Source organism: Papio anubis, chromosome 1 (assembly GCF_008728515.1).
Source record: "Papio anubis isolate 15944 chromosome 1, Panubis1.0, whole genome shotgun sequence".
Taxonomy (NCBI): Eukaryota; Metazoa; Chordata; class Mammalia; order Primates; family Cercopithecidae; genus Papio; species Papio anubis.
In genome coordinates, this window is record NC_044976.1 from 74,175,505 (window position 1) to 74,198,794 (window position 23,290).

Consider the following 23,290-nt stretch of genomic DNA (forward strand, 5'->3'; position numbering starts at 1 on the left):
ATCATCGTCTTTGCTGCCTTCTTTTTTAATCATTCAGTTCTCAACTCTACTGTCAAATTCATAGGGAAGTCTTTCTTAATCAACCTAACTAAAGCAACCATCCTGGTCCTTCTCTGTATATTCCTGTTTTTTTTAATTTTTTAAAATTTTTTGAGACGGAGTCTCACTGTGTATCCCAGGCTGGAGTGCAGTGGTGCAATCTCGGCTCACTGCAAGTTCTGCCTCCCAGGTTCACGCCACTCTCCTGCCTCAGCCTCACAAGTAGCTGAGACTACAGGCGCCTGCCACCCAGGTCCATCTAATTATTTTTTGTATTTTTAGTAGAGACGGGGTTTAACCGTGTTAGCCAGGATGGTCTCGATCTCCTGACCTCGTGATCCACCTGCCTCGGCCTCCCAAAGTTCTGGGATTACAGGCGTGAGCCACCACGCCTGGCCTGTTGTTGTTTTTGTTTTTTTAACAGTTTCTGTACCTGAAATTATTTTCTTGATATGATTATGTGTTTATTGTTTTTATTGTTTATTTCCCCTTCCTCTTTGTCTTGTCTTCAATCATGGTCAGTAAACTGACAAAAGTTGTTGGCAATGGCTGGGTGCCGTGGCTCATGCCTATAATCCCTGCTCCCTGGGGAGGCCAACGTGGGTGGATCACTTGAGGTCAGGAGTTCGAGGTCAGCCTGGTCGCCATAGTGAAACCCTGTCTTTACCAAAAATACAAAATTTAGCCGTCATAGTGGCACACCTGTAGTCCCAGCTAGTCAGGAGGCTGAGGCAAGAGAATCATTTGAACCCTGGAGGCAGAGGTAGCAGTGAGCCTAGATAGTGCTACTGTACTCCAGCCTGGACAACAGGGCAAAACTCTGTCTCAAAAAAAAGAAAAAAGTTACTGGCAATCGCCATTCGGCTGTAAGGTCCATGAAGATAGGTATCATGTCCATCTTGTATGCCCAGTGTTTAGCATAGAGTTTTGAATACCATAAGGGCTCAAAAAATATTTGTTGAGTATTAAAATGAATCAGGTTTTTTATATGTATTATATGAAGTTGTCGAATAAATAGTTCAACTAAATGCATTTTTTTTTGTTTCTTTGTTTTTATTTGTTTTAGACAGAGTCTCACTTTGCAGGCCAGGCTGGAATGCAGTGGCACAATCTCAGCTCACTGTAACCTCTGCCTCCTAGGTTCAAGTGATTCTCATGGCTCAGCCTCCTGAGAAACTGGGATTACAGGTGCCTGCCACTATACGTGGCTAATTTTTGTATATATATATATTTTTTTTTTAGTAGAGATGGGATTTCACCATGTTGACCAGGCTGGTCTTGAACTCCTAACCTCAAGTGATCCACCTGCCTCTGCCTCCCAAAGTGCTGGGATTACAAGCTTGAGCCACCATGCCTGGCCAGCATTCTCTAGAATAGCTCATTTCTTTATAAATCACTTAGAAATTATGAAATTCTCTTGTACTTGTCATTAGAACTACATGATTATAGTAAATACTTATTTTAACAATATAAAATCCCTCCACCGTTAAGGATATATTATTGATATCTTGCTATTATGGATGGAATAAATAGACTAGAAAACTTTATATTAGTCTGAATATTGTAACTGATCTATAAAAGAAGTATAAAATACAAGGAGATTCTATTCATCCTTGTTAAAGTGTAGTTCATTGACCAATAGCATATTTGGGAGCTTGTTCAAAATATATCTAAAAACATTTTTTTGAGACAAGATCTGTTACCACACTGGAGTACAGTAGTGCAAGTATGGTTCATTGCAGCATCGACCTCCTGGGCTCAAACAATCCTCCCATCTCAGCCTCCTGAGTAACTGGGACTAAAGGCCTGTGCCACCATGTCCAGTTAATTTTTAGTTTTTTGTAGACACAGGTTCTCACTATGTTGTCCATGCTGGTCTTAAACTCCTGGGTTCAAGCATTCCTCCTGTCTTGGCCTGCCAGAGTGTTGAGATTATGGGTGTGAGCCACCATGCCTGGCCCAAAATGTAGATCCTCATGCTTTTTCTTAGACCTACTGAATTAGAAACTCATGTAATTGTATGCACAGCAAAGTTTAAGAATCATTGCTGTAGATTATAGGATTGTTTAATTACAAAGTGAAATGAAATTTTCTTGCATTCTTCTTTGTATTCTTAATGACATTTCTTGTGTTTTGAAAGGAATAATCACACTCTCTTTGGTGTTCTAAATTATACTAAGACTCCTGGAGGGAGTAGACGACTTCGTTCTAATATATTAGAACCTCTAGTTGATGTTGAAACCATTAACATGAGATTAGATTGTGTTCAAGAACTACTTCAAGATGAGGAACTATTTTTCGGACTTCAATCAGGTAAATCAATATTATTTAATGTTATAAATACAAATTATTAAAAAATGCAATTGACTTATTTTTCCATGTTTCTGAAAGACAAGTAGTGGTGTAAATTCTTGTATTCTTTTATGAAAGCTATTTTCCTGAGATTTTCCACTGAATCCTGTAGTAAATAATTTCAGAGGTACATTATGTAATATATTTTGATTTCCTGTATGCTTTTCTTTTCCATTTTTTTCTGTTTTTTTTTTTTTTTTTGGTTTGTTGTTGTTGTTGTTGTTGTTGTTCATAGATGCCTTATACTCTTTTTCTCCATGGTAATCCTCAAAGACGGGAAGATTTGTCCAGACTAGGTAATTATCAACAGATGGGATGTAGTTGTTTCCTAGGCTGCTCTAAAAACTAGTACATACTCCATGGTTTAAAACAACAGAAAGTTTTTTTCTTATAGTTCTGGAAGCTAGAAGCTGAAAATAAGGTGTCAGAAAAGCCATGCTCCTTCTGAAACCTATAGGGGAGAATCCTTTGCCCCTTTCTAGCTTTTGATGGTCGCTGTCAGTCCACGATGGGCCTTGGCTCACAGGCTTGTCATTGCAATCTCTGCTTCTATTGTCATGTGGTTTTCTCCCTGTGTGTCTTCACATTGTCTTCTTATAAAGACACTAGTCATGTTATATTAAGACCTACCTTAATAACCTCACATTAACTTGATTACATTTGCAAAGACGCAATTTCCAAATAAGGTCACACTTACAGATACCCGGAGTTAGGACTTCACAATGTCATTTGGGGGTCACAATTCAAGCTATAACATGGGATAAGAAAACTGCCCTTGCCTCAGGGTCTGTTTCTGGAGAACTCAACCTAACACAGTCACCAACAGGCATATTGCTAATTTTTTTTTCTTCACTTTAAGTTCTGGAATACATGTGTTGAAATGTTCTGAACATGCAGGTTTGTTACATAGTTATACATGTGCCATGGTAGTTTGCTGCACCTATCAACCCATCATCTAGGTTTTAACCCTTGCATGCATTAGGGATTTGTCCTAATGCTCTCCCTCCCCTTTCCCTCCACTCACTGACAGGCCCCAGTGTGTGATGTTCCCCTCCCTGTGTCCATGTGTTCTCATCGTTCAACTCCCACTTATGAGTGAAAACATGCAGTGTTTAGTTTTCTATTCTTGCATTAGTTTGCTGAGGATGATGGTTTCCAGCTTCATCCATGTCCCTGCAAAGGTCATGAACTCATTCTTTTTATGGCTGCATAGTGTTCCATGGTGTATATGTGCCACATTTTCTTCATCCAATCTATCATTGATGGGCATTTGGGTTGGTTCCCAGCCTTTGCTATTGTAAATAGTGCTGCAGTAAACATATGTGTGCGTGTGTCTTTATAGTAGAATGATTTATAAATTTTGAGGTATATACCCAGTGATAGGATTGCTGGATCAAATGATATTTCTGGTTCTAGATCCTTGAGGAATCACCACACTGTCTTCCACAATGGTTAAACTAATTTACACTCCCACCAACAGTGTAAAAGTGTTCCTATTTCTCCACATCCTCTCCAGAAACTGTTGTTTTCTTACTTTTTAATGATGGACATTCTAATTGGCGTGAGCTGGTATCTCATTGTGGTTTTGATTTGCATTTCTCTAATGATCAGTGATGATGAGCTTTTTTTCATGTTTGTTGGCCACACAAATATCCTCTTTTGAGAAGTGTCTGTTCATATCCTTTGGCCACGTTTTGATGGGGTTGTTTTTTTCTTGTAAATTTGTTTAAGTTCCTTGTGGATTCTGGGTTTTAGAGCTTTGTCAGATGGGTAGATTGCAAAAATTTTCTCCCATTCTGTAGGTTGCCTGTTCACTCTGATGACAGTTTCTTTTGCTGAGCAGAAGCACTTTAGTTTAATTAGATCCTAATTCTCAATTTTGGCTTCTCTTGCCATTGCTTTTGGTGTTTTAATCATGAAGTTTTTGCCTATGCCTATGTCCTGAATGATATTGCCTAGGTTTTCTTCTAGGGTTTTTATGGTTTTAGGTCTTTCATTTAAGTCTTTAATCCATCTTGAATTAATTTTTGTATAAGGTGTAAGGAAGGCATCCAGTTTCAGCTTTCTGCATATGTCTAGCCAGTTTTCCCAGCACCATTTATTAAACAGGGAATCTTTTCCCCATTGCTTGTTTTTGTCAAGTTTGTCGAACATCAGATGGTTCTAGATATGTGGTGTTATTTCTGAGGCCTCTGTTCTGTTCCATTGATCTCTATATCTGTTTTGGTACCAGTACCATGCTGTTTTGGTTACTGTAGACTTGTAGTAGTTTGAAGTCAGGTAGCATAATACCTTCAACTTTGTTTTCTTTGCTTTGGATTGTTTTGGCTATATGATCTCTTTTTTGGTTCCATATGAAATTTAAAGTAGTTTTTTCTAGTTCTGTGAAGAAAGTCACTGGTAGCTTGATGGGAATAATGTTGAATCTATAAATTACTTTGGGCAGTGTGGCCATTTTCACAATATTGATTCTTCCTATCCATGAGCATGGAATGTCTTTCCATTTGTTTGTGTCCTCTCTTATTTCCTTGAGTTCTTTTTGTAGTTTTCATTGAAGAGGTCCTTCAGTTCCCTTGTAAGTTGTGTTTCTAGGTATTTTATTTTCTTCATAGCAGTTGTGAATGGGAGTTCACTCATGATTTGGCTCTCTGCTTGTCTATTATTGGTGTATAGGAATACTTGTGACTTTTGCACATTCATTTTGTGTCCTGAGACTTTGCTGAAGTTGCTTATCAGCTTAAGGAGTTTTTTCGCTGAGACTATGGGGTTTTCTAAATATATAATCATGTCATCTGCAGACAGAGACAATTTGACTTCCTCTCTCCCTATTTGAATACCCTTTATTTCTTTCTTTTGCCTGATTTCCCTGGCTAGAACTCCCAATACTATGTTGAATAGGAGTGGTGAGAAAGGACATCCTTGTCTTGTGCCGGTTTTCAAAGAGAATGCTTCCAAGCTTTTGCCCATTCGGTGTGATATGGGCTGTGGGTTTGTCATAAATAGCTCTTATTATTTTGAGATAAGTCCCATCAATACCTAGTTTATTGACAGTTTTTTAACATGAAGGGGTGTTGAATTTTATCGAAGGCCTTTTCTGCATCTATTGAGATAATCATGTGGTTTTTGTCATTGGTTCTGTTTATGTGACAGATTACGTTTATTGATTTGCATATGTTGAACTAGCCTTCCATCCCAGGGATAAAGCCAACTTGATTGTGATGGATAAGCTTTTTGATATGCTGCTGGATTCAGTTTGCCAGTATTTTACTGAGGATTTTCACATCAATGTTCATCAGGGATATTGGCCTGAAATTTTCTTTTTTTGTTGTGTCTCTGCCAGGTTTTGGAATGAGGATAATACTGGCCTCATAAAATGAGTTAGGGAGGAGTCCCTCTTATTCTATTGTTTGGAATAGTTTCAAAAGGAATGCTACCAGCTCCTCTTTGTACCTCTTGTAGAATTTGGCTGTACATCCATCTGGTCCTGGGCTTTTTTTGGTTGGTGGACTATTAATTACTCCCTCAATTTCAGAACTTGTTATTGATCTATTCACAGATTCAATTTCTTCCTGGTTTAGTCTTGGGAGGGTGTATATGTCCAGGAATTTACCCATTTCTTCTATATTTTTCTAGTTTATTTGTGTAGAGGTGTTTTTAGTATTCTCTGATGTTAGTTTGTATTTCTGTGGGATCAGTGGTGATATCCCCTTTATCATTTTTTATTGTGTCTATTTGATTCTTCTCCCTTTTCTTTTTTGTTAGTCTGAATAGTGGTCTACTTTGTTAATCTTTTCAAAAAACCAGCTCCCAGGTTCATGGAGTTTTTGAAGGGTTTTTCATGTCTCTGTATCCTTCAGTTCTACTCTGATCTTCGTTATTTCTTGCCTTCTGCTAGCTTTTGAATTTGTTTGCTCTTGCTTCTCTTGTTCTTTTAATAGTGATGTCAGGGTGTCGATTTTAGATCTTTCCCCCTCTCTGATGTGGGCATTTAGTGCTATAAATTTCCCTCTTAACCCTGGTTTAGCTGTGTCCCAGAGATTCTGGTACATTGTCTCTTTGTTTTCATTGGTTTCAAAGTACTTCTTTATTTCTGCCTTAATTTCGTTATTTACCCAGTAGTCATTCAGGAGCAGGTTGTTCAGTTTCCAGGTAGTTGTGCAGTTTTGAGTGAGTTTCTTAATCCTGAGTTCTAATGTGATTACACTGTGGTCTGAGAGACTGTTTGATTTCTATTCTGTTCCATTTGCTGAAGAGTGTTTTGCTTCCAATTGTGTGGTTAGATTTTAGAATAAGTGCTATGTGGTGCTGAGAAGAATGTATATCCTGTTTATTTGGGGTGGAGAGTTCTGTAGATGTCTATTAGGTCCGCTTGGCCCAGAGCTGAGTTCAAGTCCTGAATAACCTTGTTAGTTTTCTGTCTCATTGTCATCAGATTCACCAAGGTTGAAATGAAAGAAAAAAATGTTAAGGACAGCCAGCGAGAAAGGTCAGGTTATTTACAAACGGAAGCCCATGAGGCTAACAGCAGATCTCTCTGCAGAAACCCTACAAGCAAGAAGAGAGTGGGGGCCAATATTCAGTATTCTTAAAGAAAAGAATTTTCAACCCACAATTTCATCCAGCCTAACTTAACTTCATAAGTAAAGGAGAAATAAAATCCTCTACAGACAAGCAAATGCTGAGGGATTTTGTCACCACCAGGCCTGCCTTACAAGAACTCCTGAGGAAGCATTAAATATGGAAAGGAAAAACCAGTACCAGCCACTGTAAAAACACACCATAATATAAAGACCAACAGCACTATGAAGAAACTGCAACTAATGTGCAAAATAACCAGCTAGCATCATGATGATAGGATCAAATTCACACATAACAATATTAACCTTAAATGTAAATGGGTTAAATGCCCCAATTAAAAGACACAGACTGGCAAATTGGATGAGTCAAGACCCATTGGTGTGCTGTATTCAGGAGACCCATCTCACGTGCAAAGACACACGTAGGCTCAAAATAAAGGGATGGAGGAATATTTGTCAAGAAAATGGAAAGCAAAAAAAAAAAAAAAAAAAAAAATACAGGGGTTGCAATCCTAGTCTCTGATAAAATGGACTTTAAACCGACAAAGATCAAAAGAGACAAAGAAGGCCATTACATAATGGTCAAGGGATCAATACAACAAGAAGAGCTAACTATCCTAAATATACTTGCACCCAATACAGGAGCACCCAGATCCATAAAGCAAGTCCTTGGAGACCTACAAAGAGACTTAGAGTCCCACACAATAATAGTGGAAGACTTTAACATCCACTGTCCATATTGTTAAATTTAATGGACACCTTAGTTCCCTTATTTGAATAAGAAAATTGCCCTGGGCAAAATACATCAACAGAAGCTTCTCAAAAGGAAGACATACAACCGACCAATAAACATATGAAAAAATGCTCAATGTCACTAATCTTCAGAAAAGTACAAATCAAAACCACAGTGAGATACCATCTCACACCAGTTGGAATAGCTACTATTAAAAAGTCAAAAAATAACAGATATTGGCAAGTCTGCAGAGAGAAGGAAATGCTTATACATTGTTGTTAGGATTGTAAATTAGTTCGGCCTCTGTGGAAAGCAGTTTGGAGATTTCTCAGAGAACTAAAAATAGAATTACCATTCAACCCAGCAATCCCATTACTGGATATATACCCAAAGGTAAATAAATTGTTCTCCCAAAAAGACACCTGCACTCGTATATTTATTGCAACATTATTCGTGGTATCAAAGACATGGAATGAACCCAGGTGCCTATCAACAGTGGACTGGGTGAGGAAAGTTTGGTACATATACACCTTGGAATACTATGCTGTCATAAAAAGAATGAAAACATGTTCTTTTTGGCAGCATGGATGTAGCTGGAGGCCATTATTCTAAGTGAATGTATGCAGAAACAGAAAACCAAATATTGCATGTTCTCACTTATATGTGGGAGCTAAACATTGGGTACACATGGGGATATAAAGTTGGGAACAATAGATATTGGGGACTTCAAAAGGGGAGAGGAGTGGGGCAAGGGTTCAAAAATATTGGGTACTATGTTTACTATCTGAGTGCTGGATTCAGTCAAAGCCCAAACTCAGCATCACACAATGTATCTATGCAACAAACCTGCACATGTACCCCATAAATCCAAAATAAATTTTTTTAAAAAAGGGAAAAGAGGGGAGGTTCCAAGATGGCCAAATAAGAACAGCTCCAGTCTGCAGCTCCCAGCATGAGTGACACAGAAGACGGGTGATTTCTGCATTTCCAACTGAGGTGCTGGGTTCATTTCACTGGGGCTTGTCAGACAGTGGGTGCAGCCCATGGAGCAGGGTGAGGCATCACCTCAACCGGGAAGTGCAAGGGGTCAGGAATTCCTTTTCCTAGCCAAGGGAAGCCGTGACAGACAGTACCTGGAAAATCAGGACACTCCTAATACTGCACTTTTCCACTGGTCTTAGCAAATGGCACACCAGGATATTATATCCTGTGCCTGGCTTGGAGGGTCCCACACCCACAGAGCCTTGCTCGCTGCTAGCACAGCAGTCTGAGATTGAACTGCAAGGCAGCAGTGAGCCTGAGGGAGGGGCATCTGCCATGGCTGAGGCTTGAGTAGGTAAACAAAGCGGCCCAGAAGCTCCAACTGGGTGGAGCCCACCGCAGCTCAAGGAAGCCTACCTGCCTCTGAAGACTCCACCTCTGGGGGCAGGCCATAGCTGAACAAAAAGCAGCAGAAACTTCTGCAGACTTAAACGTCACTGTCTGACAGCTTTGAAGACAGTAGTGGTTCTCCCAGCATGGAGTTTGAGATCTGAGAATGGACAGACTGGCTCCTCAAGTGGGTCCCTGACCCCCGAGTAGCCTAATTGGGAGATATCTCCCAGTAGGGGCCAACTGACACCTCATACAGCCAGGTGCCCCTCTGAGATGAAGCTTCCAGAAGAAGGATCAGACAGTAGCATCTGCGGTTCTGCAATATTTGCTGTTCTGCATCCTCCGCTGGTGATACCTAGGCAAACAGGACCTTTAGCAAACTCCAACACACCTGCAACTGAGGGTCCTGACTGATAGAAGGAAAACTAACAAACAGAAAGGACATCCACACCAAAACCCCATCTCTATGTCATCATCATCAAAGACCAAAGGTAGATAAAACCACAAAGATGGGGAGAAACCAGAGCAGAAAAGCTGAAAATTCTGAAAATCAGAGCGCCTCTTCTCCTCCAAAGTAATACAGCTCTTCACCAACAACAGAACAAAGCTGGACAGAGAATGACTTTGACGAGTTGAGAGAAGAAGGCTGCAGAAGATTGGTAATAACAGACTTCTCCGAGCTAAGGAAGGATGTTCAAACCCATCATGAAGAAGCTAAAAACCTTGAAAAAAGATGAGACCAATGGCTAACTAGAATAAACAGTATAGAGAAGTCCTTAAATGACCAGATGGAGCTGAAAACCATGGCACGAGAACTACATGACGCATGCACAAGCTTCAGTAGCCGATTCGATCAAGTGGAAGAAAGGGTATCAGTGATTGAAGATCAAATGAATGAGATGAAGTGAGAAGAGAAGTGTAGAGAAAAAAGTAAAAAGAAATGAACAAAGCCTCCAAGAAATATGGGACTATGTGAAAAGACCAAATCTACGTCTGATTGGTGTCCCTGAAACTGACAGCGAGAATGGAACCAAGTTGGAAAACACTCTTCAAGATATTATCCAGGAGAACTTCACCAACCTAGCAAGGCAGGCCAACATTCAAATTCAGGAAATACAGAGAATGCCACAAAGATACTCCTCGAGAAGAGCAACTCCAAGACATAATTGTCAGATTCACCAAAGTTGAAATGAGAGAAAATGTTAAGCGCAGCCAGAGAGAAAGGTCGGGTTACCCACAAAGGGAAGCCCGTCAGACTAACGGCAGATCTCTCAGCAGAAACTTTACAAGCCAGAAGAGAGTGGGAGCCAATATTCAACATTCTTAAAGAAAATAATTTTCAACCCAGAATTTCATATCCAGTCAAACCAAGCTTCATAAGGGAAGGAGAAATAAAATCCTTTACAGAAAAGCAAATGCTGAGAGATTTTGTCACCATGAGGCCTGCCTTACAAGAGCTTCTGAAAGAAGCACTAAACATGGAAAGGAACAACCAGTACCAGCCACTGCAAAAACTTGCCAAATTTTAAGGACCATCGATGCTAGGAAGAAACTGAACCAACTAACGAGCAAAATAACCAGCTGACATCATAATGACAGGATCAAATTAACACATAACAATATTAACCTTAAATGTAAATGGGCTAAATGCTCCAACTAAAACGCAGACTGGCAAATTGGATAAAGAGTCAAGACCCATCAGTGTGCTGTATTCAGGAGACCCATCTCACATGCAGAGATACACATAGGCTCAAAATAAACAGATGGAGGAAGATCTACCAAGTAAATGGAAAACAAACAAACAAAAAAAGCAGGGGTTGCAATCCTAGTCTCTGATAAAACAGACTTTAAACCAACAAAGATCAAAAGAGACAAAGAACACCATTACATAATGGTAAAAGGATCAATTCAACAAGAAGAGCTAACTATCCTAAATATATATGCACCCAATACAGGAGCACCCAGATTCATAAAGCAAGTCCTTAGAGACCTCCAAAGAGACTTAGAGTCACAATAATAATGGGAGATTTTAACACCCCACTGTCAACCTTAGACAGATCCACGAGACAGAAAGTTAACAAAGATATCCAGGACTTGAACTCAGCTCTGAACCAAGTGGACCTAATAGATATCTACAGAACTTGCCTCGCCAGATCAATAGAAAATACATTCTTCTCAGCACCACATCACACTTATTCCAAAATTGACCACATAGTTAGAAGTAAAGCAATCCTCAGCAAATGTAAAACAACAGAAATTATAACAAACTAACACTCAGACCACAGTGCAATGAAACTAGAACTGAGGATTAAGAAACACACTCAAAACCACTCAACTACATGGAAACTGAACAACCTGCTCCTGAATGACTATTGGGTACATAATGAAATGAAGGCAGAAATAAAGATGTTCTTTGGAATCAATGAGAACAAAGACATAACATACCAGAATCTCTGGGACACATTTAAAGCAGTGTGTAGAGGGAAATATATAGCACTAAATGACCAGAAGCGAAGGCAGGAAAGATCTAAAATTGACATGCTAACATCTCAATTAAAAGAACTAGAGAAGCAAGAGCAAACACCTTCAAAAGCTAGCAGGAGGCAATAAATAACTAAGATCAGAGCAGAATGGAAGGAGAGACACAGAAAACCTTTCAAAAAATCAATGAATCCAGGACCTGGTTTTTTGGAAAGGTCAACAAAATTGATAGACTGCTAGCAAGACAAATAAAGATGAAAAGAGAGAAGAATAAAAAAGATGCAATAAAAACTGATAAAGGGGATATCACCACTGATCCCACAGAAATACAAACTACCATCAGAGAATACTATAAACACCTCTATGCAAATAAACTAGAAAATCTACAAGAAATGGATAAACTCCTGGACACATACACCCTCCCAAGACTAAACCAGAAAGAAGGTGAATCCCTGAATAGACCAATAACAGGCTCTGAAATTGAGGCAATAACTAAGAGCCTACCAACCAAAAAAAGTCCAGGACCAGACAGATTCACAGGTGAATTCTACCAGAGGTACAAAGAGGCACTGGGACCATTCCTTCTGAAACTATTGCAATCAATAGAAAAAGACAGAACCCTCCCTAATTCATTTTATGAGGCCAGCATCATCCTGATACCAAAGCCTGGCAGAGACACAATAAAAAAAGAGAATTTTAGACCAATATTCCTGATGAACATCGATGCAAAAATCCTCAATAAAATACTGGCAAACTGAATCCAGCAACACATCAAATAGCTTATCCACCACACTCAAGTTGGCTTCATCCCTGGGTTGCAAGGCTGGTCCAACATATGCAAATCAATGAACGTCATCCATCATATAAACATAAACAAAGACAAAAACCACATGATTGTCTCAATAGATGCAGAAAAGGCCTTCGACAAAATTCAACAGCCCTTCATACTAAAAACTCTCAATAAACTAGGTATTGATGGGATGTATCTCAAAATAGTAAGAGCTATTTATGACAAACCCACAGCCAATATCATACTGAATGGGTAAAAACTGGAAGCATTCCCTTTGAAAACTGGCACAAGACAGGGTTGCCGTCTCTCACCACTCCTATTCAACATAGTGTTGGAAGTTCTGGCCAGGGTAATCAGGCAAGAGAAAGAAATAAAGGGTATTCAAATAGGAAAAGAGGAAGTCAAATTGTCCCTGTTTGCAGATGTCATGATTGTTTATTTAGAAAACCCCATCATCTCAGCCCAAAATCTCCTTAAGCTGATAAGCAACTTCAGCAAAGTCTCAGGACACAAAATGAATGTGCAGTAATCACAAACATTCCTATACACCAATAACAGACAAACAGAGAGCCAAATCACGAGTAACTCCCATTCACAATTGCTTCAAAGAGAATAAAATACCTAGGAATGCAACTTACAAGGGATGTGAAGGACCTCTTCAATGAGAACTACAAAGCACTGCTCAACAAAATAAAAGAGAACACAAACAAATAGAAGAACATTCCATGCTCATGGATAGGAAGAATCAATATTGTGAAAATGGCCATACTGCCGAAGGTAATTTATAGATTCAATGCCATCCCCTTCAAGCTAACAATGACTTTCTTTGCAGAATTGGTAAAAACTACTTTAAAATCCATATGGAACCCAAAAAAGCACCTGCATTGTCAAGACAATCCTAACCCAAAAGAACAAAGCTGGAGGCATCACACCACCTGACTTCAAACTATACTACAAGGTTACAGTAACCAAAACAGCTTGTTACTGGTACCAAAACAGAGATATAGACCAATGGAACAGAATAGAACCCTCAGAAATAATATCACACATCCACAACCATCTGATCTTCGACAAACCTGACAAAAACGAGAAATGGGGAAAGGATTCCCTATTTAATAAATGGTGCTGGGAAAACTGGCTAGCCATATGTAGAAAGCTGAAACTGGATCCCTTCCTTACACCTTATACAAAAATTAATTCAAGATGGATTAAAGACTTAAATGTTAGACCTAAACCCATAAAAACACTAGAAGAAAACCTAGGCAATACCATTCAGGCCATAGGCATGGGCACGGACTTCATGTCTAAAACACCAAAAACAATGGCAACAAAAGCCAAAATTGTCAAATGGGATCTAATTAAACTAAAGAGCTTCTGCACAGCAAAAGAAACTACCATCAGAGTGAACAGGCAACCTACAGAATGGGAGAAAATTTTTACAATCTACCCATCTGACAAAGGGCTAATATCCAGAATCTACAAAAAACTTAAACAAATTTGCAAGAAAAAATCAAACAACCCCATCAAAAGTGGGCAAAGGATATGAACAGACACTTCTCAAAAGAAGACATTTCTGCAGCCAACAGACACATGACAAAATGCTCATCGTCACTGGCTATCAGAGAAATGCACATCAAAATGACAATGAGATACCATCTCACACCAGTTAGAATGGCAATCGTTCAAAAGTCAGGAAACAACAGGTGCTGGAAAGGATGTGGAGAAATAGGAACACTTTTACACTTTTGGTGGGAATGTAAATGAGTTCAACCATCGGGAAAGACAGTGTGGCGATTCCTCAAGGATCTAGAACTAGAAATACCATTTGACCCAGCCATCCCATTACTGGGCATATACCCAAAGAATTATAAACCATGCTGCTATAAAGACACATGCACACGTATGTTTATTGTGGCACTATTCACAATAGAAAACACTTGGAACCAACCCAAATGTCCATCAGTGATAGACTGGATTAAGAAAATGTGGCACATATACACCATGGAATACTATGCAGCCATAAAAAAGGATGAGTTCATGTCCTTTGTAGGGACATGGATGAAGCTAGAAACCATCATTCTGAGCAAACTATCACAAGGACAGAGAACCAAACACCACATGTTTTCACTTATAGGTGGGAATTGAACAATGAGAACACTTGGACACAGGGTGAGGAACATCACACACCAGGGGCTGTCATGGGGTAGGGGGAGAAGGGAGGGATAGCATTAGGAGATATATCTAATGTAAATGACAAGTTAACGGGTTCAGGACACCAACATGGCACATGTATACATATGTAACAAACCTGCATGTTGTTCACATGTACCCTAGAACTTAAAGTATAATAATAATTAAAAAAAATGAAAAAGAGAAAGGAAAAGAAGGTTGCCTTTGCAGCCTGGCTGTTTGTCCACTGTCATGGTGGTGCAGTTTTCTTCTGAAATCTGTAGGTGGAAGGATAGTTTATATGTACTACTCTTTATCCAGGTTTTGGTTGCTTGCAGCTTGGTCTGTCTTCCATACCTCCAGTTGCCTGTCTACCCCAGCTTGTGTTCTGGTAGTCTAAATGAAAGTGGTGCATTCAAATCTAGAAGGCATTTGCTACCTGAGTAGGTTTTCTTCAGTCCAATTCCAAATACCTTTTATTAGTGTAGTTCCTTCAAAATTCTGGTATTATATTGACTGTGACTCTGTCCAATGTTGTTCAGTATGTTCTTTTTTAAATATATATATATATTCCTGTGTATTTAGTATTGGGAAAGGCAGAAAGAGGCCATTTTTAACTATCCTTTCTTTTCTTGTTAACAGCAACATCTTGTTGGTCTACCTGTACCTGCCATTTAGTGTAATACATAAGTGCCAAGAATATGAAAAGTCATTTAATCATGTTACATTGGTCAAGCTGCAACCATTGTTATCTTTTTAAACTTTCTGCTACCAAATATGCATTTTTACTTATCTACTTTTCACTCCCTTTGTTTAAGCCAGAAGTGGTATTCTCTAGCTAATTCCTCCATCTGTGCCCTGGATCCTATACTTGCACTTATCTCCTGTATCTTCATTATTTTTCTCAATATGGCCTTCTTCTAAGAGGATTTAAACTTCCTCATGTCTCTCCCATCTTTGTAAAAACTCTCCCTGGACTTCATCTTCTCCAGCTACCACTATATCACTTCTCTATTCATAGCCAAACCTGTTGAAAAACAAATTTCCTATGCTCACTATCTTCTCTTCATCAGCACATCTCAATGTGCTGCAGTCATTTCTGTGCCCAGTACTGCGCTGAGACTGCTCTTGTCAAGGTCACTGGAGCAGATCTTGTTGGTTTTCTGTACAGATCATCTTGGATCACTTTTACCTTTCAGTGTGCACCTTTTGCTGTTCTGTGTGCCTAATGGCCCACACCTGGACTCTTTTCCTAGGCCTACCTTCAGACTGTTAGAGCCCTTTGTTCTTAATCACAGAGTACCCAAAATGCCTGGTAGCCCTTAAATGACTGTATGGTGTGAAGGTATGAAAACCCAGCTCTTTCACATTGATTTGGCAAAAAATGGAATATAACTTAAACTCCAGAATTCCTTTGCAAGATTAGTTGAAGTTACCTTCCACATAACTTCGCCTGAAATCACACTGTTGGTTGGCTTAGTTTCCCTTCTCTGTCCTTTTTCACTGCTCTACTGGTTTCTTCTGGAAGCAGAGTCTTTTTCTCTTTCTTTCTTTTTCTTTTTTCTTTCTTTCTTCCTTCCTTTCTTTTTTTGGGGGCGGGGGGAAGGTCTCACTCTGTTGCCTAGGCTGGAGTGTGGTAGTGCGATTTCAGCTCACTGCAACCTCTACCTCCTGCGTACAAGCAAGCCTCGCACCTCAGCCTCCCAAGTAGCTGGTACTATAGGCATGTGCCACCACACTTAGCTAATTTTTATGTTTTTGGTAGACACGGGGTTTCACTGTGTTGCCCAGGCTTGGAAGCACATTCTTAATAAGTTACTGGCACATAAGTCCTTGCCTCAGTGTCTGTTTCTGGAGAACCCAACCTAACACAGTCAACAACAGGCAAATTGTTAAATGTAATGGACACATTAGTTCTCTTATTTGAATAAGAGAAATATCCACAATTTATTTGATACTGCTGAATATCTGTCATTATTGAATTACTGCCTTTCTTTGCTTCTGTGATTACACAATCTCCTGATTTTCTTCCTACGTCTTTGTGGTTTCCTTCTGAGTCTTTTTAATATACTTATCTTCCTTTGTTTATTTCCTAAATGCTATGGCTCTTCAAAGATATGTTCTGGGTTGTCCTTTTATCCTGAATGTCCTTATTATATGACTTACCCAGTTTCATGGTTTTATGATTATTATTCACATAGTCATGACTTCCAAATTTACATCTGATGCCCAAATATCTCTCCAGACCTTTGGACTCAAGTATCTTATCGCCTTCTGAGCATTTGCTGTGATCTGCATGTTGTGCTTCTCCAAAATTCATATGTTGAAGTCCTCACCTTCAAGGTGATAGTATTAGGAGGTGGGGCCTTTGGGAGGTGATTACATCAGGGCAGCAGAGACCTTATAAATGGGATCAGTGCCCTTATAAAAGAAGTTCAAGAGAGACTCCTTGCCCCTTCTACCATGTGAAGATACAGCGAGAAGGTGCCATCTATGAGCCAGAAAGTGGGCTCTTACCAGACACTGAATCTGCCCAGCACCTTGAGGTGAGAACTTCCCAGCCTCCAGAACTGTGGAAAATAAATTTCTCTTGTTTATAAGCCACTCAGCTTGTGGTAATATTTTATAGCAGCTTGAATGGAATCAGAGCATTTATTAGGTGTTACTAAATCACCTGAAACTTAATGTGCCCAAACTGTGCCATCTTTTTTTTTTTTTTTTTTTTTTTGAGACAGAGTCTTGCTGTCACCTATGCTGGAGTGCAATGGTGCAATCTCAGCTCACTGCAACCTCTGCCTCCAGGGTTCAAGTGATTCTCTTGCCTCAGCTTCCCGAGTAGCTAAGAGTACAGGCAGCCGCCACCACACCCGACTAATTTTTGTATTTTTAGTAGAGATGGGATTTTCTGCATGTTGCCCAGGCTGGTCTCGAACTCCTGACCTCAGGTGATCCACCCACCTCGGCCTCCCAAAGTGCTGGGATTACAGGCGTGAACCACTGTGCCCGGCCACCATCTTCTTTTCTAAATCAGTTCTTCCTGGTTTCAGTGAGTAGCTCCACATCCAACCTCTTTATGCAAGCTAGATACATGAAAGTCATTCTTAACTCTTACCTTCCTTCCATTCAGTCATCAAATCTGCCACGTCTCCTTGCTATAGACCTCTTGGATGTATCTGCTTCTTCTATCCCCATGGCTGCCACTGCAACCTAGGATACCTTAATTCTCTCATCTCATTTCTTGTAAGAGCCTCCTATTTGGTCACCCTTCTTCAACCTTGCTGTTTCTAGCCTCTTCTTTACATTGTTGCCTGAGTGATCGTTTGAAAACATACATCTGAGCGTATCACTCTGTATTCATTTCTTAATGTGGATATAAAACATCACCACAAATTTAGGGGCTTAAAACAACACTAATGTATTATCTCACAGTTCTGGAGGTCTGAAATCAGTTTCACTGGGCTAAAATCAGTGTGTCAGCAGGTCTACATTTTTCTGGAGGCTCTGGAGAGGGAGTACATTTCCTTGCTCTTTCCACTTTCTAGAGGCCGCCTACAGTTCTTGGCTCTTAGCCCTTCCTCTATCTTTAAAGCCAGAAGTAGAACATTTTCCCTTCTTCTGACTTCTGCTTTTGTACTTATATCTTCTCTCTCTGACTCTGATCCTCCTGCCACCCTCTTGTAAGAACTCTTACGATTACACTGGGGCCAAGAGACAATCCAGGATAATCTCTCTGTCTCAAGACCCTTAATTTAATCCCAACTAGAAACTTCCTTTTATCAGTTAACATATTCACAAATTCCAGGGATTAGGAAGCAGATCTCTGTGGGGAACTGGGGAAGGGTGTTGGTTACTATACTCATCTGCATAAAATCCTTTAATCTTTTCTCTTTAGATTCTCTTCTCACAACTTTTAGATTAAAATGCGAACTCTTCCATATAGCTGTTTTCCTGTAATCTCCTACAGCATCTCTTGCTACTCCTCACTCTCCATTCTGTCTTCTAGTCTAAATGAACTTCTATAAGTTACTTGAACATATATGCTGTCATTTTCTGGCCTTGGAACTCTATAATTTTTGCCTAGAATACCTCCTCCTCCTTCCCTGCAACTCCTTCTCCCAGGCTTCTGTAGCTACTGCAGTTCACCTTTTACCATTCCAGTTTAGATGTGACTTCTGCTACAGGCCTTTCTGATACCCCAAGTCAGTGTTAGGCATCTTTAGTACATGTTTCCTGTGGTATCTTGTTATGAAACTTATTTTACTGTATTGTAAATGCATATTTTGTTGGGTAATTCTCATATAAGGCTAGGACATAACAGTTTAACATATTTGTTAAACTATTGATTTGCTGTTGAATCTGTTGAAATTGTGTTCTGTTATTCCCAGGACAATACTGTTTGTATGATAAAATTTTGGTGATAAACTTGGATTTTTTTAAACTTTAATTTTCATATATTTTAAGTTTTTAAATTCCTTATGACTGAAAATTTCAAATTGATATCTATAAATAAATGTTTCTCTGTTTTCTATATCTTTTTCTGTCCTTTTCTTTTTTTCTTTTCTTTTTCTTTTTTTTTTTTTTTGAGACAGAGTTTCACTCTGTCGCCCAGGCTGGAGTGCCATGGTGCAATCTCAGCTCACTGCAACCCTGCTTCCTGGGTTCAAGTGATTTTCCAGCCTCAGCCTCCTAAGTAGCTAGGATTACAGGCACCCACCCCCACACCTGGCTAATTTTTGTGTTTTTAGTAGAGATGGGGTTTCACCATGTTGGCCAGGCTGGTCTCAAACTCCTGACCTCAAGTGATCCACCTGCCTTGACCTTCCAAAGTGTTGGGATTACAGGTGTGAGCCATGTTTTCTATGTCTTAATGGTTGGTAATTTATCTTAACACACAATAAAGTAGGGGAGCAGGGCATAGGGCAGAGTGGGAGGGTAATTTTTACAGTTCATTAAAATATGAGAATCTAAACCTTTAAAAAAAAAAAACCCCAGTACCTCCTTTATTATAGACATTCTATAGGTGTTAGGGATAAAAAGATGAGGAACATTAAGCTATATCTGTCCTCAAGGACCTCACATCCATGTTAGGGCAACAGAACTCTAATTAAATAATTTTGATACAATGTGATAAATGCAATAACAATTGAGTAGTTCATGGGAACACAGAGAAGGGAGTTGGGATAAAGACAGAATCCAGATGGGATTTGCAGGAATAATATTTCAGCTTTGTCTTAATCTTAAAAGAAGGAGTAGGATTTTAGCAACAGGAGAATCCTAGCAGTGATATTCGAGATGAAGGGAACATGCCTGTGCAATGTATGTTGATGTCCATAGGAGTAATGCAGATGTTTTTTGGATATAGTGGTTAGGATAAAGATCTGGTATGCATGCCATTGGCTATGATCTTGACCAGTCATTTCCTTCCCTCCCTCACTTCCCCACTCCCTCCCTCCCCCCTCCCCCTCTCTCTCTCTCTCTCTTTTTTTGTTCTCTCTTTCTTTCACAGGGTCTCGCTCTGTCACCCAGACTATAGTGCAGTGGCACTATTATAGCTTACTGTAATAAACCTCTGGGTTCAAGTGATCCTTTTGCTGCAGCCTCTTGAGAAGCTATGTCTACAGGCCTGCACCACCATGGCTGGCTAATTTTTACACTTTTTGTAGAGCCAGGGTCTTGCTCTGTTGCCCAGGCTGAACTTGAACTCCTGACTTCAAGCAATCCTGTCATCTCAACCTCCCAAAGTGCTAGGATTGCAGGCACAAGTCACCATGCCTGGCTATACTTAGGTTAATATAAAAGAGCTAGCTGTATTTAAGGATTGACCAGTAGTTATTTATGACTTAAAGCCTTGGGGAATAGCAGGAAATGAGGATTGAGACTAGACTATGAAGGGCCTTTTTATAATGCTAAGAAGTTTAATTTTTTTCCTCAGGCAATATGGAGCTGACCATTCTGAACCTAGAGAGTACTGATCAAATCCTGTTTTAGAAACATTCTGGTTGTAATGATAGATTTGGGGAAAGGAAGAAAAAGGAGTCTGGAAAGAGAAAGAGCAACATAAATGAGGGTTTAAGAGAGTCTGACTAGTAGAATCACACGTAAAATGTCATAATAGTATTGTGCCATACTGAATATAATGAATATTATAACTGCAATCTATTCAGCCTATTCTAATTTTTTAAACTTTTGGCGAAAAGAATCAAACTCTGTAAAATATTTGAAGAGATTTATTCTGAGCCAAATATGAGTGACCATGGCACATGAAAACAGCCCTCAGGAGGTCCTGAGAACATGTACCCAAGAGAGTCGGAGTACAGCTTGGTTTTATATATTTTAGGGAGGCATGAGACATCAATCAAATACGTTTAAGAAGTACAATGGTTTGGTTCAGAAAGGCAGGACAACTCAAAGCAGGTGGTGGAACTTCCAGACTATAGATACATTTAAACATTTTCTAGTTGACAGTTGGTTGAGTTTATCTGAAGACTTGGGATTAATGGAAAGGAATGTTCAGGTTAAGATAAAGGATTATGGGGACCAAGTTTTATTGTGCAGAGTAATCTCTCAGATAGCAGACTTCAGAGAGAGAGCAGGTTGTAAAATGTTTCTTACTGGACCTGAAAGGATGCCTGGCTCTTAGTTGATTATCTTCTGGATCTGCAAAGAAAGGAAGGAAAACAAAGGGGTAAGGGGATTCTCTACAGAATGTGAATTTTTCCCACAAGAGACTTTGCAGGGCAGTTTCAAGGCATGGCAAGGAAGTATATTTTGGAGTTAAATATTGTATTCCTTGTTTCATAATGTTATGCCAGAGTCAGATTGAAAAGCAAGTCACAATATACAGGGCCAAATAAAACCCATCTGATGAGAATCTATGGTTTGTAGGGCATACCTCCCCAGACCCCTTAGGTAGGAATTTGGGCCAGATAGAAAATCAGAGCTTAGTCCTCAAAACACAGTTTTAACATAATGAATTACCATAGAAATGGAAAATTAGAAAGGGGACAGTTCTAGAGGTAGGCAAACTGAAAACTTTCAAAAGACACCTGACAGTTTGAACAGGTAGCAGATTAAATAAACATTTTCTTATTTTGTGGGTATCTTTTTTTGGGAGGAGACAGAGTTTCACCCTTGCTGCCCAGGCCAGAGTGCAATGGTGCAATCTTGGCTCACTGCAACCTCCACCTCCTGGATTCAAGTGATTCTCCTACCTCAGCCTCCCAAAGTGCTGGGATTATAGGCATAAGCCACCACACCCGGCTCTTATTTTGTATTTTGAGGGATAACAGCATGACACCACTTTGAGAAAGTGTTAGTAACTCTACACAAAAACTTTTAAGGTTATATATTACAGTGATAATAACCATGAGTTCTTAAGAAACAGTTATCATTGTTTACTGTATTTCAAGTATGGGGAAATAAGTACATTTTTAAACAGTCTCTGTTAAATGGTTACAGTTTATTACTTATTTATATTTATTTTTATTAATTTTTTTGAGACAGAGTCTGGCTCTGTTGCCCAGGCTGGAGTGCAGTGGCACAATCTTGGCTCACTGCAACTTCTACCTACCTGGCTCAAGCCATCCTCCCACCTCAGCCTCCTGAGTAGCTGGGACTACAGGTAGGCACCATCACACATGGCTAATTTTCATATTTTTTGGAGAGACAGGGTCTCACTGTGTTGCCAAGGCTGGTCTCAAACTCCTGAGCTCAAGTGATCTCCTGTCTTGGCCTCCCAAAGTACTGGGATTATAGGCATGAGCCACCACACCTGGGCTGAAATGGTTAAAAGTTTTTTAAAAAAATACCTGGGGATATTTAAAAGAGATGGATTACAGTTTTCTATAAGTTTATTTTTGTAGCACACTATAAGCTGGAAAATAAATTGAGAAGAATAAAATAAGTTTTTGAGTGGTGGTAAATGCAAGACACTTTGCACATTGTCATAGTCTATTTGTGTTGCTGTAATAAAATACCTGAGACTGGGTAATTTATAAAGAATAGTGATTTATTTCTTACAGTTCTGAAGGCTGGAATCTGCAAGGTTAAGGGACCTGTATCCGGTGAGGGCCTTCTTGATGCATCACCCCATGCCAAAAGGCAGAAGGACAAGAGAGCACACATACAAGAGAGAGAGGAAGGGGAGCAAACTCATCCTTTTATCTGGAATTTACTTCCAGAACCCACTTCTGTGATAATGGCATTAATCCATTCGTAAGGGCAGAGCCCTCTTCACCTAATCACCCTTTAAAGGTCCTACCTCTCAACAAGGTTGCATTGAGATTAAGTTTCTAATGCATGAACTTTGGGGACACATTCAAACCATAGCATTCTGCTCTTGGCTCCCCCAAATTCATGTCATTCTCACATGCAAAATAGGCCTAAAGTCTTAACTCATTTCAGCACTTACTCAAAAGTCTAGGATCTCATCTGAATCAGATATGTGAGACTCAAGGCATGATTCATCCTGAGGCAAATTCCCCACCAGCTATGAGCCTAAGAAGTTAAACAAGTTATCTACTTCCAAAATGTTGGGACAGGCATAGGATAAACATTCCCATTACAAAAGGGAGAAATAGGCAATAAGAAAGGAGTAACAGGCCCAAGGAAATCAGTTCAAACCTCACAAGGAAAATAACAGTAAGTCTTAAAGCTGAAGAATAATCTTTTTTGACTCCATATCCTGCATCAGGGGCACAGTGGGTTAGAAGTTGGGCTCTCAAGGCCTCAGGCAGCCTCAGGGCTTAGTCCACTCAGCAGCTCTCATGGTTTGCA

General features: G+C 39.6%; 1 protein-coding gene across 1 annotated transcript in view; it reads left to right on the plus strand.

Annotated features, from left to right (window-relative positions):
• Positions 1-23,290, plus strand: part of MSH4 (mutS homolog 4) — a 121,178-nt gene that overhangs the window by 26,000 nt on the left and 71,888 nt on the right. Inside the window, exon 7 of the mRNA XM_017962610.3 lies at positions 2,180-2,352. Coding sequence (XP_017818099.2) covers positions 2,180-2,352 — 173 coding nt within the window. The remainder of the gene's footprint in view (positions 1-2,179; positions 2,353-23,290) is intronic.